Raw genomic sequence first — 15,617 nt, forward strand, 5'->3', positions numbered from 1 at the left:
ATTTTTCCATTGACTTTGGCTCTACTCAACCTGCTGGCTCCTGAAGCTTTGAAGTCTCGGAGCACTTAGGAGGGATCAGCTTTCAAACGGCCCTTCAGCCACTCCAGACATGAATGGAGACATTTAAAAGCAACACCAGAATGGAGTTAAACTGAAGTTAATCTAAGCACTGAATTGTTATTCACAAATCTGCGCTCTTAAAAAAAGTATGTACATTGATAAATTGCTTCTTTGTTCTGCACTTTCACATTAGAGGAATATTTTTAAAAGATTTTAGGGCTGAATTATTTGGACAAAGCTGTTATCTGTTCACTGGTCAGTGTCTGATTTTATCAAAGTACATTACCATAGATGCCTGTGTTAGTGGGTCTGGTTTATCAGTTGAATGTTGTGTTTTTGTGGTTATTAATAACCAGCATGATGATTTTAGGAACTTTTACGTCAGTAGCTCACTCTGGTTTCAGAGTAAGTAAAGGTTTTCGGATTAAATAATTTTTTAATATGTTTTTGTTTTTGCTCTCTTTGTTAGAAAACAAAGCGCTTTTGTGTATATTTACCATAGGAGGCCATGTGACCTGATGTACAACATTGTGCATCTGCGCAATGAGTTACTAACGAGAAGCAAAGGCGTATATTATTTAATTTGAAGAGGAATACTTTTTTATGGTGAAAATAAGTGACTAGGACCCTTTAAAAGATTTTTTGCTCTCATTTTCTTAAGAGAATGACAGAAGGTAAGGCCATTTAAATATACAGAGAAACAGGAAAGTAAAAATAGAAATAGGGATTCTCTGCACCATCTGTACACAGCTTAGGACTTCAGCCTGTCTGAGTTGCAATGAGGTCTTTGTTTAAGGCAAAAATATTGTCAAAAAAATAATTTGCTTAGGGGGAAAATAAAATAGTTCTGTATCACAGCTTAAGGCTGACATATTTAGTGGGGCGTGAAAGAGCTCTCTAAGTAAAACCGAGGAGACAGGAGGATAAAAGCATCATAAATTACTTTCTTACGCTGTTCATAATATCCATATTTTTGTGTGTTTTATATCTTTGGACTAACAGAAATAATCTGTCTAATTTTGCAAAACTGTGTTCCCAGTAGAAGAAATTCCTTCGTACCTTTTTTAAAAGAAAGTGTAGGGATGTTTCGCTTTAATGTGTGACGTTGGGGACACTGGGGCCCCCTGGGGCAGAGTAGTCGTCTTGAAATCTGGAAGTTGTGGGTTTGATTCCAGCTTCCATCTGCCACCTGTCAGTGTGCTCCTGGTCAAGGCACTTTTCTTTGATCGGTCAGAATGATAAGAAAAGTGCTGTTAAAATACAATCCATTTACCATATTTACATATTACCTGTAATTTAGAAATGATATTCTCCATTGTACAGATTAACATTTGCACGACTGATGTGTAGCGATCCAGGTTTTAAAGTAAGATTACAGAAAATACTTGCTCAGAATTTAAATATAGAGGAATATCTACTATTTCCCCCTGTAACCGGGGGACAATGCTATCTATTCAGTCCTGTCTGAAATTTGATCTAACCTGGTTTATCTGTTTCCTCTCCCTCCACCTTCTTCCCCTCTTTTTTCTGATTTGTCTTCCTCACCAGAAGGATCTACCTCTGCCCCGAAAAAGTAGCAGGTAAGGTCAAAAACATTGTTTGTTGAGTTGGGCTACATTGAGGACATGTGCTTTTTAAGTGTTTAGGATCATAGGACATCCTAAACTTTTTTATAATTTTTTTGGTGTCGGTGAAATATATCTGTGCTTTTGCATTGTCCTACATTCCTATTTTCAAAACGTTATGAAGTTATTAAAAGTCTTATCAAGACAGAATGCATTTAGTTTGAACCCCGTCTCCTGTCCAGAGTGACATGGATATTTTCAGAATGGCATTTTCTGCTCTGCTTTGCTTCTGTCTTGTACATACAACTTCACAATCTTGCTTTAGGCAAGAGAAGACGCATAAACTACAGAGCAGATTTTATGGGTCTTCCACATCTGTCCCTCTTTGTCCTGACTCGTGCTGAAAACCATAATGAATGAAGGGAAAAGGATTAGTAAAGGCTAAAAAAAAAAAAAAAACACGACAGCTGCTTTGTGAGAACGTGAGACTTTGGATTTCACTATATAATGTTTATGGTATTCTCCCTTTAGAGGGTGGCGTGTTGTTAGTGTCATGGCAGTGTTTTAGTGTGGTCAGATTTTCAGATATATTTAAGAATATATATTCATTTACTGTACCTCAGGAGAGTTTCATTGGCTGGTCCATCTTTAGTTAACTTTTGACCCACTTTTGAAAGGAATTGTCTCCTCTGACTATTTTTTTTAATAAGTATTTCTACTTATTAAAAGTTTTTTATTTATTTTTTTAATTTTTAGGGATGTCCTGTTTAGGATACAGACTAATTTACACACGCTGACCTGGACAAGACTGAAAGTGAATCAGACTAATGTAACATAAAGTTCACTCTGTTGAAAACAAACTGTCACACTATTTCTCAATTTCTCTATTTCCTAGTAAACCATGATTATGGAGTGAATTTTGTTCCATTATTTTTGCAAGTAAATAGCATGTTTTGTAAATGTAAATTTGAAAAAACAATAACAATGCCTTTTGTAAAAATGCAATCCAGAAATTTAATTTAGAAAATCTTCTTAAAATAATAATAATAGAAAAATTATATGACAAGTTTTATATTTTCAAATTAATTTTTTCGAATTTCTCTTTTTCAGATCGAGTTTTATTAATTGCATTCCTTTCAAATTGCATTTTACAGATCACGTTGTCTTTAATTCTTGTTCTTGACGCGCACAGACCAATAGAAATGTGTAATCGCTCTTAACTCCAGAGGAAAGCCCGCCCCCAGAAGTGAATTTAAAAAGAATTCGATTCGTAAAAATCAATCTGAAAATGAGAAATTTGAAAAAAAATTAATTTGATTTGAGAAGAAAACTTAGATTGCAAGGGAAAGAAAATTCTTTAGTAAAATAATGCACATGGCTTCAACACAATCAAAGGTAGAAGACCAACAACAGCTATGGGCAGTTGGGTGTTATCAGAAAATCTGATTGCGACAACCGCCCCCCCCCACCCCCCCTCAAGAAAAAAAACAAAAAAAAGCTTAAAACAAACAGAAACAAAACAAAAAATCATCAAGTGAACACATAGTATTAGGTTGGAAATTTTCAAACTGTTAGCATGCCCATGCACTGTACGTGACTACAGGTTTGTAGTCATAGCCGTGCCTTCTGTAAGATTTTTGTAGATTTCCTGCATATTGTTGCTTCTTACTTCTCATGTTGTTATTTTTTACATAAAATAATTCTGTAATAATTTAACTAAGTGTAAATGCTCCAATATACAGAGCGCACATATAAAACAGTTTTATGTAAAGACTTCTTGTCGGCAAGAAGTTTGTAGTGTGACACCGCATACGTGGTCGTAAAATTGAGCTCTGCATGTACCTGTTTGCGCGGAATCCGCGCATACTCAAGGCGGACTTTGTCCGCACAACTATGCGCAGGCCTTAACTGTACTGATTCACAGAACAGTAACTTCTGCATCATATTGAAACCTTTAGATTTGCAGTGAAGAACCCCGGGCATTCTTCTGTTAAAGCCCAATCATGGCCCAGCCCTAACTCAATCGTGTTTAGGGTAAAGTTCCAGCAACCAATGAGGAGACATCAGTATTACCAGTTGATCTCTTGACTGGTTTTGATCTATGACCGGCAGGTCAAAAATAGAAAATTGGATGTTACTTTCTGCTCATTAAATACATCAAAACTCACAACTCTCACCGTTTTCCTTTTGAAAAATTCAAGAGCATGTATTTTTAAAAGACTTTTTATGAGTTTAACAGAATTTATCAGATAAAGTTCAAGGACCTTTATCTGATGGGAAGAAACTTGTAATTTGTTTATTCTCAATTGGATTTTAAACCACTACCTCTATAAATAATCTTTTTTCTCTTTTATGAGTTATGTTCCTCTAAAATGCAAATCAAAACAAATACTTTCGAAGTGTTATTGCCAGGTCAGCCTTAAAAGCCATTTGTAAATCTGTATCAGCCATGAAAAGCTGATCTCCAGAGGATTCCTACGTGCCTCCTGCTTTCAGACATTTTGCTTTTATTGAATAGAATGTAAACAAACTGAGCTACAGGTTAAGACAAATAGCTTTTTTTCTCTTATGGACCCAGATTCCCTCCTGCTTTATAATAGGAAGTCATGGTCAAGTGGGGTTATTGTACTCTGGGTTCCTTGTCTTTCAGCTTCAGCGTGTTTCAGCTTTGTGTGAGGCCACACACTCACAGAGCTCCTCTGCCGTCCAATCTGTTGCACCAGTGAGCTGTGCGATGAACAGTCAGCCGCAGGAGAGCTGTGCTGTCACCTCAATGACCTGTATAGAGGAGGGAGGGCAGGAGGTTCAGGCAGAGAGGAAAGACACAGCAGTGCATGATGTGTAACATCTACTTTGTGGCAGACATGTACTTTTTTAAGGACATTCTTAGAGTCAAAGAAATCAGGTTGATCAATATGTGCCAGTGAGTAACTGACAGGCTGTGTTAGTTTAGATTAATCTTTCAGTTCAAGCCGATCCCTCTAACCTCTATTACAAGCTGGCAGCTCCTTTCAAGTGTCAACATAAAGTCCAACTATGAACATTATGTAGCAGCTTCACATCACATGTCCAATGCTTGGCTGAGAAAGAGAGATAAAGCTGGCTTCACTGAACACATTCACACACTAAGTGATTAATGTTGTAGTTTTTTTTCTTTTCAGTATTATTTAGAAATGACTGGGATTAAAGGATCTAGACTAAATTGATTTTAATTGTTTAAGAGGAAACATTTTATTTGATAAGAGCTACAGCAGATAAACTGTGAAGCGTTTGTAGGAGAAAAAAAGCCAATGTTGGTTGTATCTGTCCATGGTGCTGAAATACTGTGTTGTTGTTTTTTCTCCCATCTGGGCAAGAATCGTTATTTTTATTTTAAATAATTAATTTGCTTTTGCTGCTGTTAATGCTGTTAAAAACCCTTCACAAATGAGATTTTGGTCATAAGTATTTGATTAACTGCCTTAATACATAAACAGTTAGATTAATGTTTTAAAATATAAATCCCTTATTCCATCTCAACATAAATCAAGAAAGTCCTTCTGCACATATGTCTCTGTGTTAATATGTTTATATGTATATGTTTTTATCTATTTGGATTTACTAAGCTTTTTGATGCTAACTTATCTTTACCAGTGTTCTAATAGGACTGCCTTATCTTACAGCAACTTAATGAGGCTGGGTGGAAAAGAAATCTAGATTTGTGATTTTCAGTCAATTGCATTACAGCACTCATGTTTCAGTATTTACAGCACCTTGCAAAAGTATTCACACACCTTGAACTTTTGGAATTTTGTCTATAAACTTTGTTTATAGACAAAATTATATAATATGATTGAACTTGATTTTGTAAAGTGCCTTGAGATGACATGTTTCATGATTTGGCGCTATATAAATAAAATTGAATTGAATTGAATTGAATTTATTTTAGTGGGATATGTCAGCTGCTTCTCTGAATAATGCTCTCCATGCCCATCCATTTATGTAGACAGTAGTCCCTATGTAGGTTTGCCCTTGTAAAATCCTCCTTTCATTTTCAGATGTTACACTGAACAGCGATGTGTGAGATGTTCAACGGTTGAGCTATTGTTTTATAACCTAACCCTGTTGTACACTTCTCCACAACTTTCTCCTTGACCTCTCTGCTGTGTTCCTTGGTCTGTATGTGGTTGTTTGTTTACTTTATCTGTCTTGTATGTCTGTGTGAGGTGATGTAGAGCCCTATCAAAGAAAGATTTCTGTTACTTTTGGTGTCAGACAAATAAGGTTTATATTCTATTCTTTTAATGTTCTCTAACAAACATCTGAAGTTTTCACTGAGCAGCTATTTCAACATTAGCTTTATTGGCAATGTTTTTCCACAAACAAGATACAATATATGTACAGACATTAAATATAAATATATAAACCATAGAGGAGGTAAAAAATAAACAAAGCAAATGTCAACATAAATGTGTGCTCTCAATACTTAAAAAGACAGGTTAGTATAGTGCAAATATTTCTGTTTCACAGTGGAGTAGCTGACTACTTTGAACAGTGTTTTTAAGCGAGGACACTGGGTTATATTCTGGATAAAGGCAGGGTGTTTTGTGCCCAAATGTGATGTTTTTTAAACCACCTAATTATGAAGTAAAACTGATTTTATTTACTGTTCCTCCTGTTTAGATCTACTGACATCAGTGTGTCTCAATTGGTTACTGAAACAGTGAAATTAAGATTTGTTAACCAAAGAGTTACTGATTTTCTAACTACTCACAAAATCCTCACAGATTATGGAAATAACCAGTAAAGGTTGTTTGCATCGGCAGCTGAAAGCCCCACAATGGGCTTAAAAGGACCACTGTGGGTTACTTATGTCTTTGAAGTAACATTTTCCATGTTTCAACATTCTCTAATATAAATTTAACCTAAAATATTTTTATTGTTGTAATAGTTTAGCACTGAAAGCAAAGTTTTCATCATACTATCTCTTTCTGCCATCTTGGTTCTTTTAGCTATTCACTGCTCTTGCAGCCTGGCAGGGAGTGCTGTGTCTTTAGAAATGGAAGCCAAAGAGCATCTCTGTGAAAAACTGTACAACCAGCGCAATAAAATAAACGTGTGTATGTATATCTACATATTTTTAACTTGTTGCCAATCACAGATTGGTTGCCTTTTGGTGTGTGCATGCTGGTGTGTGAAACTCATATGTGTGCTGGTAATTGCTGTCTGTGGACAGGAGTGCGTTTTGTCGGTGACCTGTGACCTTTGTGGTGGTGTGGCAGATGTCACAGCCAGACATGAGGGAGCCTCTGGAACAGGAGGCTCACAATCAGTTCCCCCCTCCTTTATGTAGTGCGGCTGCTGCTGTATGTTTTCAGCACGCCATTCTATGGGGGAAGTTTTGTGCTGTGGGTGTAGTCGAGTGGCTGCTGCTTATTTTGCTGGTTAAGGAAAAAAAACAGCCAGGGCAAAAAATACAAGGTCAAATATGTTTCCGAAAAGCCTCAACACTAAGGAACACGAGTTCCATCTTCTATATGATATCATGGTCCTCATCACCTTTTCTGACCTCCCACTGAGCTACAGTGATATCACCCCCCCCCCCCCCACACCCTCCCTCTGCCCTCCTCTTCTCTCCCATGTATATTTCATCCATCCAGACTCCCACATTAGAGACGGCATCCATTATTGAATTACTCCCTTCAGCACTACTGTGCAACTGTCACCCGGTGTCAGCTTTAACATTTGGTGGTTTGGTTTCAAAGGGAAGGACGAAGGGAATATGCATATGTGTGCACATACAGCAAAGTGCCATCTCTATTGGCCGGGCCTCGAACAGCAGCTCCTGTGGTATCTAGGACGGACAGACAATGTGTGAGCTCATGCAGGGTGGCAATTTGCGTCTTCGAAAAAATGTAACTGTGTTATTGGGACACTTCTTTAACAGCTGGTGTGTTTCTATGATTATAAATATCCTCTCTATTCTGCACATCCTACTGAACGTGGAAAAGGTGTGTACATCCAGTGCTGTGAAATAGTATTTGCTGCTTTCCAGAATTTCTTTGGATTTTGCTTCTTTTGCTACACATAAATGTTTCAGATCATTTCAACTTAATATCAGACAAAGATTATCAGAGTAAATGCAAAAAGCTGTTTTCAAATGACTGTAAAGTTTATAAAGGGAAAAAGGCTATCCTAACCAGCTTCTTATCATGTATTCTAATGTTGTTTCATATGGTTCTTTGGTTAATCTAATGTTATTTCAAATATGCTCTATGAAGCACAATTGAAATTTGGAAGTAATTTTAGACAGTGTTAATTGGATTTAAGCCCAGGGTTTGACTAGATAATTTAAAAACCATCATTTTTTTTAACCCATTCAGTAGTGAACTTTCTAGGGCAGGGTGTATAAACTTTTCTGCAGATGGGTCAAATTTGTGAAGTCCAAAGTATTTGAAGGCCAAAAAAAAAGAAAAAAAAGAATTAAAAAAAGAGAAAATTATGTTGTGTTAAATATATTGTTCACAACAGGACTTGGGTCAGTATTTCTTTAAAAACACTTGCTGATATTAATTTTATTATATGAATTCAAAGCAGATTTTAATACACCAATATATAGATTTGGTCCTATTTAAAATGAAATTAAAGAAAATATGAAATGTGTTATTATTATAAGATGAATGTTTTGTGTTATACCTAACATTTTTAATTTTTAATATTTTTAATAATTTTGCCCTGACTAAAAACAAAACGTTTCCATCTGCACTAGCCGTCTGGGCTGGTGAGGTAAATCTGTCTTGAAAATTCAGTTGGAGGCCACACATAATCAGTATAGGGGCCACAAATGTCCCAGATGCCGCACTTTGAACGCACCTGTTCTAGACAAATCATCAAGATGATATATTAAAAATGTTAAACGGGTTTTTTGTGTTCATTTTAGACAGCAGTCTAAATCCAGATGTTTTAAAGATCTTTTAGTACTACTTTTAGTAGTATGTTTTAGCCTCCCTCATGTTGCTGGGTAGGTTCTACTGAAGTTATTTATTGATGTAATTGGCCAAGCAGTAATCGGGACTGGCTGTGGCTGGTGGAATTTAACTCAGCTTTGCAAAAATGAGGTTAATCACAGTTCATTCATAATTTAGGAAGTGGCTAGGCTATTTATTTAAGTGTAATTGTTTTTTAGTTTGGTTCTGGATTACATGCACAACATTTCTAACCTGACTCTAGCCAGATGGATGTCGCTCCGCCTAGCTTCACTCACATCCATCTGGGACCTCTTCCATAGAGAGTGATTTCTCCAACTAATTTTATTGTCCAGCCAATCAGGACGCAGGGCTGGAGTTTCATAGATGTGACGTAGTGGAGAAGCGACCGTGAGACTGTTTTGATTCAGACAACAATGGCGGCTCGCATCGCGGAAGCAAGCGTTAACATTGATGCTGCTATTTCTTCCGTGTTGTCCAATCTACCTAATATTGTTTCATTAAAAGAACATCAGAGAACGGCTCTGAAGGCTTTTGTTGGTGGAAACAATGTTTTTGGCCTTCTCCCGACCGGATTTGGCAAGTTTTGTTTTCCGCAGCGGACGTAGACGCGCCCCGTAGCGGTTAGCGCGAAGAAGTCTGTATCGGTGTACCTATTATTAGTGGAGACAATTTGTGCAGATGTTGCAGACTTTCTGCTGGACAGGTAAGTCAGTTCAACATAACAGTAAAGTTTATGTAACAGTGTAGTCCATAACTACTCTGCCCTCCCGACAGAGACGGCTCTTTGTCTTTTCTCTCAACTCCCTCCCAGCACTGTTGCCAATTCCTCAGCAATAAAAGTCACTATTGGCTGTCCTAAAAGTCGCTAGATAATGTCATCACGTAATTTCTTCATGTACTTGTGATCTAGGCTGTAGGAAAGAGAAGCTTTTGGCTAGACAAAATTGTGATCAAAAACACTCTAAATGTTTTACTACAAATTTAGAAGCTTTATGACATAATTCATGAATTTTGTACATTGCCTGAATCCACACATCAAATTTTACCAAAAAAGACAAATATCAGAGGCACAGCGAATGAGGTGAATAATTGATTTAAGCTGTGTGTGACTCAAATTCAGGGGATTATTTTAGTGAAACACTTACAGAGAGAAAAAAAAGAGTAGATTAAAAACTATATTTATATTACAGGGGTTTCCTCCACCGCATTATAAACCTGGCGGGCTGCCAGGCTTTACTCATACCCCCTGCCAGGGAAAGCGTTTCTTTATTTGAAAATGCCTCGATGTGTGAGAGCAACAATAAACAGTCAGTAAAATTCCCTTCTGGGAGAATGACAAACTGAAACAAACATGAATGGAGCTGAATAGATATACAAGGACATAATGACTGAAGTGAGTCTAAAAACAAAACAGAAAAATATACCCAGACAAGGCGAAACTAAGGTTCAGGTGGACAATGTGCAGGTCGTCTGACGTTGCAAAAGTTCTGGCGGCCGGCCTGGTGGCTGTCCCCGCTGAAGCAGGATCTCTGGCAGCGACCCTGTGGTCGTTCCAGCCGTATCAGGTCTCCGGAAAACAGCCTGAACCTGGCATGCTTGGAATCTGGGCCGAAGCTTGCTGTCCGCCGTGATTAGAATCTTGGGATCTGGCTCGACTTGAAGTCTGATCTCAGACATTACTTGAGGCTTCATGTCTGGACTGATTCAAATCCTGGTGTCACTATAATTTGAATCAACTCTGGATACATTATCCCACAAAGAAGCTCTGGAAATGGGACCCTGCACAGCAGCTTAGGGCCTTTACTACAATGGTGGGATTACTTACTGAATGCTTGGAGTCTCCATAAGGCCCTGGATGCTTGGTGACCCGACGGGGCCCTGGATGATGAAGTTGCTGGCTGAGCTCCAAATGAGTCATAAAGATAGTCCTCAAACCCACTCGTCAACAGACTCAGGAACACTGACTGGAGGCGGGTCCGCCTGGACCCCCTCCTCTATGAACTTGGGTGCAGAGCCTGGAGGCAGATCCATCTTGACAAACTGGAATAAAAACTGGAGGCACGTCCACCAGGATCCCTCTATCAACAAGCTCTGGTGCACAGACTAGAGACTGATCCCCCTGGACCCCCTCCTCAATGAACACTGGAACATGAACAGAAGTTGAGGCCTCCTTCGGAGCCTCCCTGATGTGAACTGAAGCATCCACTGGATCCTCAGTGTCATAATCTGGAGCGTCCTCCGTCCCCCTGAAGACCTCAGGAACCAGAGCCTGAAGCAAATCAGAATCAACTTCCATGAAGAACTTAGGATCAGGACTAAAAGGTGGTGAGTAGCAGACACTGGCTACTCTACAGACAATGACATAGATGTCATTGTCTGTAGAGTGACATCTATGTATCACTACACTTGAAGTTTGCTAGTCACCAATAACACAGAAAAAGTTGCTAGATTTGTTGCTAGTCGCTTTTTTGGAAATAAAGTCACTAGAGTGCTCTAAAAAGTCGCTAAATATATCGACAAAGCCACTAAGTTGGCAACACTTCCTCCTAGGCAGTAGATGGGAGGGAGGCAGTGGGATATCAGCCGGCCGATTTATTGTCTGTAGTGAGATCTGGCTTCTTTTCTTGAGTTTGCAGTCACTTATATTAGACCCCAAATAACTGCGCGTTCAGAAACTAGCTAAAAAAAAAACGTGACTCATGGAATTTACAAGGGACTTGTAAAAAAACAAGAGAAGTTGGCAACAGTGCCAAAAAACTATTTCGCACGATGACTATTAGCTATTAGCCATTATAATATGATTAGAATACATGTTGACATTGTCACATTTATGATATTCTGCAGCTTCCATAGTTGGTATTATGTGCTTTTCATTTAGTGCACCACTATATGGTGCGCCAGTGTGGAACTCTTACACACTGGGGCTCTAAGGTAATTTAAGTAATGTTCCAACTTTTCATACCTTACTACATGTATGAATTTAGGTGCTGTTTGAATGAGTCAAGATATTCAATAGTAAGAACTTTGACTCTTTTAATGCATAGTGGCCAAGATATATGTCAAAATTCTATAAACATTTGTCTGTTTGAGAAGTGATGTTTATGTGTGTTTTTCTAAGATTTATATTTGTTTTTATTTTCGTTATTAATGATATGGACCACATCTGTTTGAAATGATGGTGATATACCATTGAAAACCACTCTGTATTTTCTTTCTTGACCTTACCTCTGTTGGGTATTAAACATGTTTAACGATCTGAAACATTCAAGTTTGCCTAAAAAGATAGCTGAAGAAATCTGTAAGCTGGCAAATTGTTTTTCACAGCAAAGTAGGTCATCATAGAAAATCTCCTTGAGAATAAATCACGCAAACGCAAGCTAAAACAGCTTTTTAGACATTCGGGGTGGCTTTCTTCTCAGCAGGATCCAGACTCCTTGATCCACTTCACGTACTGCTCCAGTTCACACAAATTATTACTTTTGGAAGATCAAACCCCATTTCCTTTTTTCCCCCCAATAAATCTTAGTCACAAAGAAGTAATTGGCGTATTGGTGACTGTTCTGAGTTGCAGATGATCACACTCGATGCCTGTGTAGCAGTAATGGAAGTGACTCAGAACAACATCCCCTTGTTAATAATAATCAAGTAACATGCCACTCAGTAAACGTGTGACTCATTCAGGTATTTTTAAAAGCCATGCCTGCAAATCTTCTGTGCTTCAGTTATTTAATTCCAGCATCATTTGTATCACTCCACACACTGCTGTGGAAATACTAGTGTTGATGAAAAAGCACCTAATTATTCACAGTGAAAAAAAAAACTATCACATCCCAGAGATGTGATATGTTTAAAGGTTCTTTTCTCTGTATTAATGCTTTAAGTACTATTTATAATGAAGTGCCCTTTGGAAGGTTGTAGAACTCCAGGCTGATCCTTATTAGTAGTGGCTGTGACAGTGTTGTATGACTGTATAAGTGTGAACAGGTGAATGTATGTATTGCTGTAAACATAAAAGGTCAGTAAAATGTTGAAGCTAATGCACGTTCTTTTAGTGGCTGTCTCCTTGTTTTCTGCACTAGGAATAAATGTTGGCATATCAAAAAACGTGCGATGGGGTTTATTGGTGAGGAGCTGAAGTGCAATTTGAAGAACATGAAGTTCTGTCACATCTTTGAAGTATTTGTCTAGCTTTTGAAGCTCCCTGTTCTGTAGGGGTAAATAAGATTTACAATATCCTGCTGTGTCAGGACAGGGTATGTTACTGTTAGTCATTTTCTGGCTTGTTTGCATATTCAAGGTCAACGGACCGTCTGAGGATTAAAGTGTTGTGCTCTATGAAAGCCATGAAGTTGTCAAACAATTATTCTTTGAATTTATGTGAGGATGAGCAAATCTTCATCCACCCAGACAGAGCATCTGCATAGTGTAGATTAAGTCATTTTATTATCTGGTAATTGCTGCATAATTTAAGTAGTCGTTCTGTAAATTCAGTAGCATACTGTGTAAATACAGTGGGCTAAAGTGTGGGAAGGCATTGCTAAAGCTTAAATTACTTTTCCTCCTACACACAATAAAACACAAGGGAGTTAAAATATTTAATAAGATTAAATATAATCATCCTTAATTTTTCCCTGTCTTTTAAATTTAGGATTAGGAGTATAATGCTCTCATGGCACAAGATCTAACTACAATAAAAAGCCATGATATTTCAAACTGAACCCTCATAAACTGGAAAGCAAAGCATTATCTAGGTGCCATATGAGTTTAAGCTCTAAGTGACAGACAGTAAGTGCTTTACTTTTGACACCTTGCATTCTTGAGCTGTTGCCCTGTTGTGTTAACAATCAGCTATAGGCTACATAAGCTTCCTCGACGGCACATTTATATCATTTCTGGCATTGTCACTGAAAAAAGAAACAATAACAAGATGTAAATGATTTGTAAGTGCCATAAGAAAGTTGCAACAGATTAGAGACACTAAAGTTAAGTCTGCTTTAAAGCCTCCTAATGGGTTTTCGCACAGTTTATAAGCACTCTGGACTGCATTTGGTTTTGGTGTTCAAAAATCTGAAACATTTAAAATGATCAAACCTGAGCAGGATATTTTCACAACAGGGTTTCATTAAAAAAAACAATATGATATTAATGAAAACTTAATTCTAGTCACGAGAACACATCAATGAGTTTCTCGGGCTTTTTCTTTTTTTTTTTTGCATTATCTCAGAAAGAGACAAGCTCGACAAAGTCAGACCTGAACTGGAATAGTCTATTGCTGAGTGCACAATCCTAAAATCTCAGGTCATGTGAGGGGAAGATATTGTTATATCCTCTAGTCCGGATCTCAGTAGTTATGCTGATGCACTCACCAGTCTGTGTCTTTTATGGAATTATTATATTAGTTAAAGGTTTTTCACTACTCTCACAGGTTTTCTTGTAGTTTGACCAGTTTTCCCAATATCTAATCTGACATACTTCCATGTTTTGATGACAATGATGGATCCCAGCGCACGCACACACGCGCTCTCTCACTCCCTCTCTTTCCGTGTGCCTGACTCCCCCCCTCACTTTGTCGCTGTACACTTCCTGGCTTGGCACGCTACCCTTGAGGGCAGCCCCACAGTCCTCCCTCCTTTAGAGAAGGATGCTCGGCAGCCTGCTCTCTCTGTCTGCCTCTTCTCCCCCTGTTTGAATCCGAACCGACTGCAGCTGTAGCACGGATGACGCCACCAAATCTTCCTCCACTATTCTGGCACGGAGCCCTGAAGAAATACTCATTTGTGTGGGAGCAATAGGTGACAATGTGAGGCTGTTTTTGTGTGTGTGTGGAAGTGGCCGGGGGAAGCTGACATCCCAGCGTGGAGCGTAATCGCTGCTTCTTGACTGCCTCTTTCTGTGTGTGTGGCTCTACAAATCGGGGCTCTGCTCTCATGCTCATCTGCCAACACATCACACTGCTGCGAGCAACATGTTTCGACGAACGAAAAGGTAAACGGCGGCGGTCTGTTGACGTGCATCCTTTGTGACCGTTGTGGAGCCCTGCTGTCGTTACTCTGTGTAGAGGTTGCTGTGTTCTTTCCATGATGTTTCCGTGGCCACTGCCACCTCTCCTGCTGTCTCACAGTTGTCCCCTGTCTCCATTTAGCTTCAGCAATATGTCCTGTGCATGCGTATGCATCTTTATGGGCTTTTGTGTGTATCAGTTGTGTTTGTTTGCACACAGCATGGCTTGTGCGAAACAAACCTGCCTGCCCTTCAGGGTAATTGAAGTACAGTATTTGGATCCAGAAGCTATGTGTGTTTTCCCTGTGTGTGCTCTCTGATGTGCAACTGCAGTAAACACGTGACGTGTGAATGTTGAGCTACAGTGTAGCAATGCTGAGGCATTTAGCTTTAGTTTTGTGTTTGCCACACTTGTCTCTCTTCGCGCAAGCACGCCCGCACACACGCGGGGAGGTATGTGTTTGCTTGGTTGGCAGGCTGTGTGTCAGAGATAGGAATATGGAGCGAAAGCATTATTTTCATTGTCCAGGGAGTGCTTGCACAGAGCCAACAGCGGACGGTGCCCGAGTGCTGTCTTCCTGGCACAATTCCCCAATCCTCCATTACTCTTCATCCCCCAACACGCACGCATGCACGCACACACACTATTGCCTGTATTTTGTGTCCCTAACATCATCACTTTCTCTACTATTGTGCTTTCTTTTCCTTTGTGGACCATCTGCACAGAGCTTTTAGTTCACCCCCCACCCACAGCTAGCTTTCTCATCTTCAGATCTCAGGGGGATTAGTGCTAGTCTTTACTATTGTTCCCATCATGCATGCACTGAGCAACAGGATGCTTAGATGCGTAAGCAAGTAGAGGTTGCTTAACTGCCTTAAGTGTTTCTGAGACATTGTAGCTGACTTTTCATCTAGTACAAGTATTTACTTCACCCAAACACAGGCCTGAGGCCATTAGGCTGTGGTGTTAGGGTTATTCCTCAAGGTGTAGTAGGATAGAATAATTTGCTTGACGGGTTGAAAG

At 39.0% G+C, this 15,617-nt stretch overlaps 1 protein-coding gene across 6 annotated transcripts in view; it reads left to right on the forward strand.

The window, feature by feature from the left end:
* Positions 1-15,617, forward strand: part of LOC105916145 (microtubule-associated serine/threonine-protein kinase 1) — a 116,540-nt gene that overhangs the window by 16,285 nt on the left and 84,638 nt on the right. For 4 of the 6 annotated variants that reach the window (XM_036136816.1, XM_036136814.1, XM_021309496.2 and 1 more), the window contains exon 2: positions 1,609-1,640. In XM_036136816.1, the coding sequence (XP_035992709.1) occupies positions 1,609-1,640 (32 nt within the window). Of the gene's footprint in view, positions 1-1,608; positions 1,641-14,190; positions 14,579-15,617 lie in introns of those variants that run through there. The other 2 variants (XM_036136815.1, XM_036136818.1) reach the window with 2 other exon arrangements.

The sequence above is a fragment of the Fundulus heteroclitus genome, chromosome 5 (genome assembly GCF_011125445.2).
Source record: "Fundulus heteroclitus isolate FHET01 chromosome 5, MU-UCD_Fhet_4.1, whole genome shotgun sequence".
Taxonomy (NCBI): Eukaryota; Metazoa; Chordata; class Actinopteri; order Cyprinodontiformes; family Fundulidae; genus Fundulus; species Fundulus heteroclitus.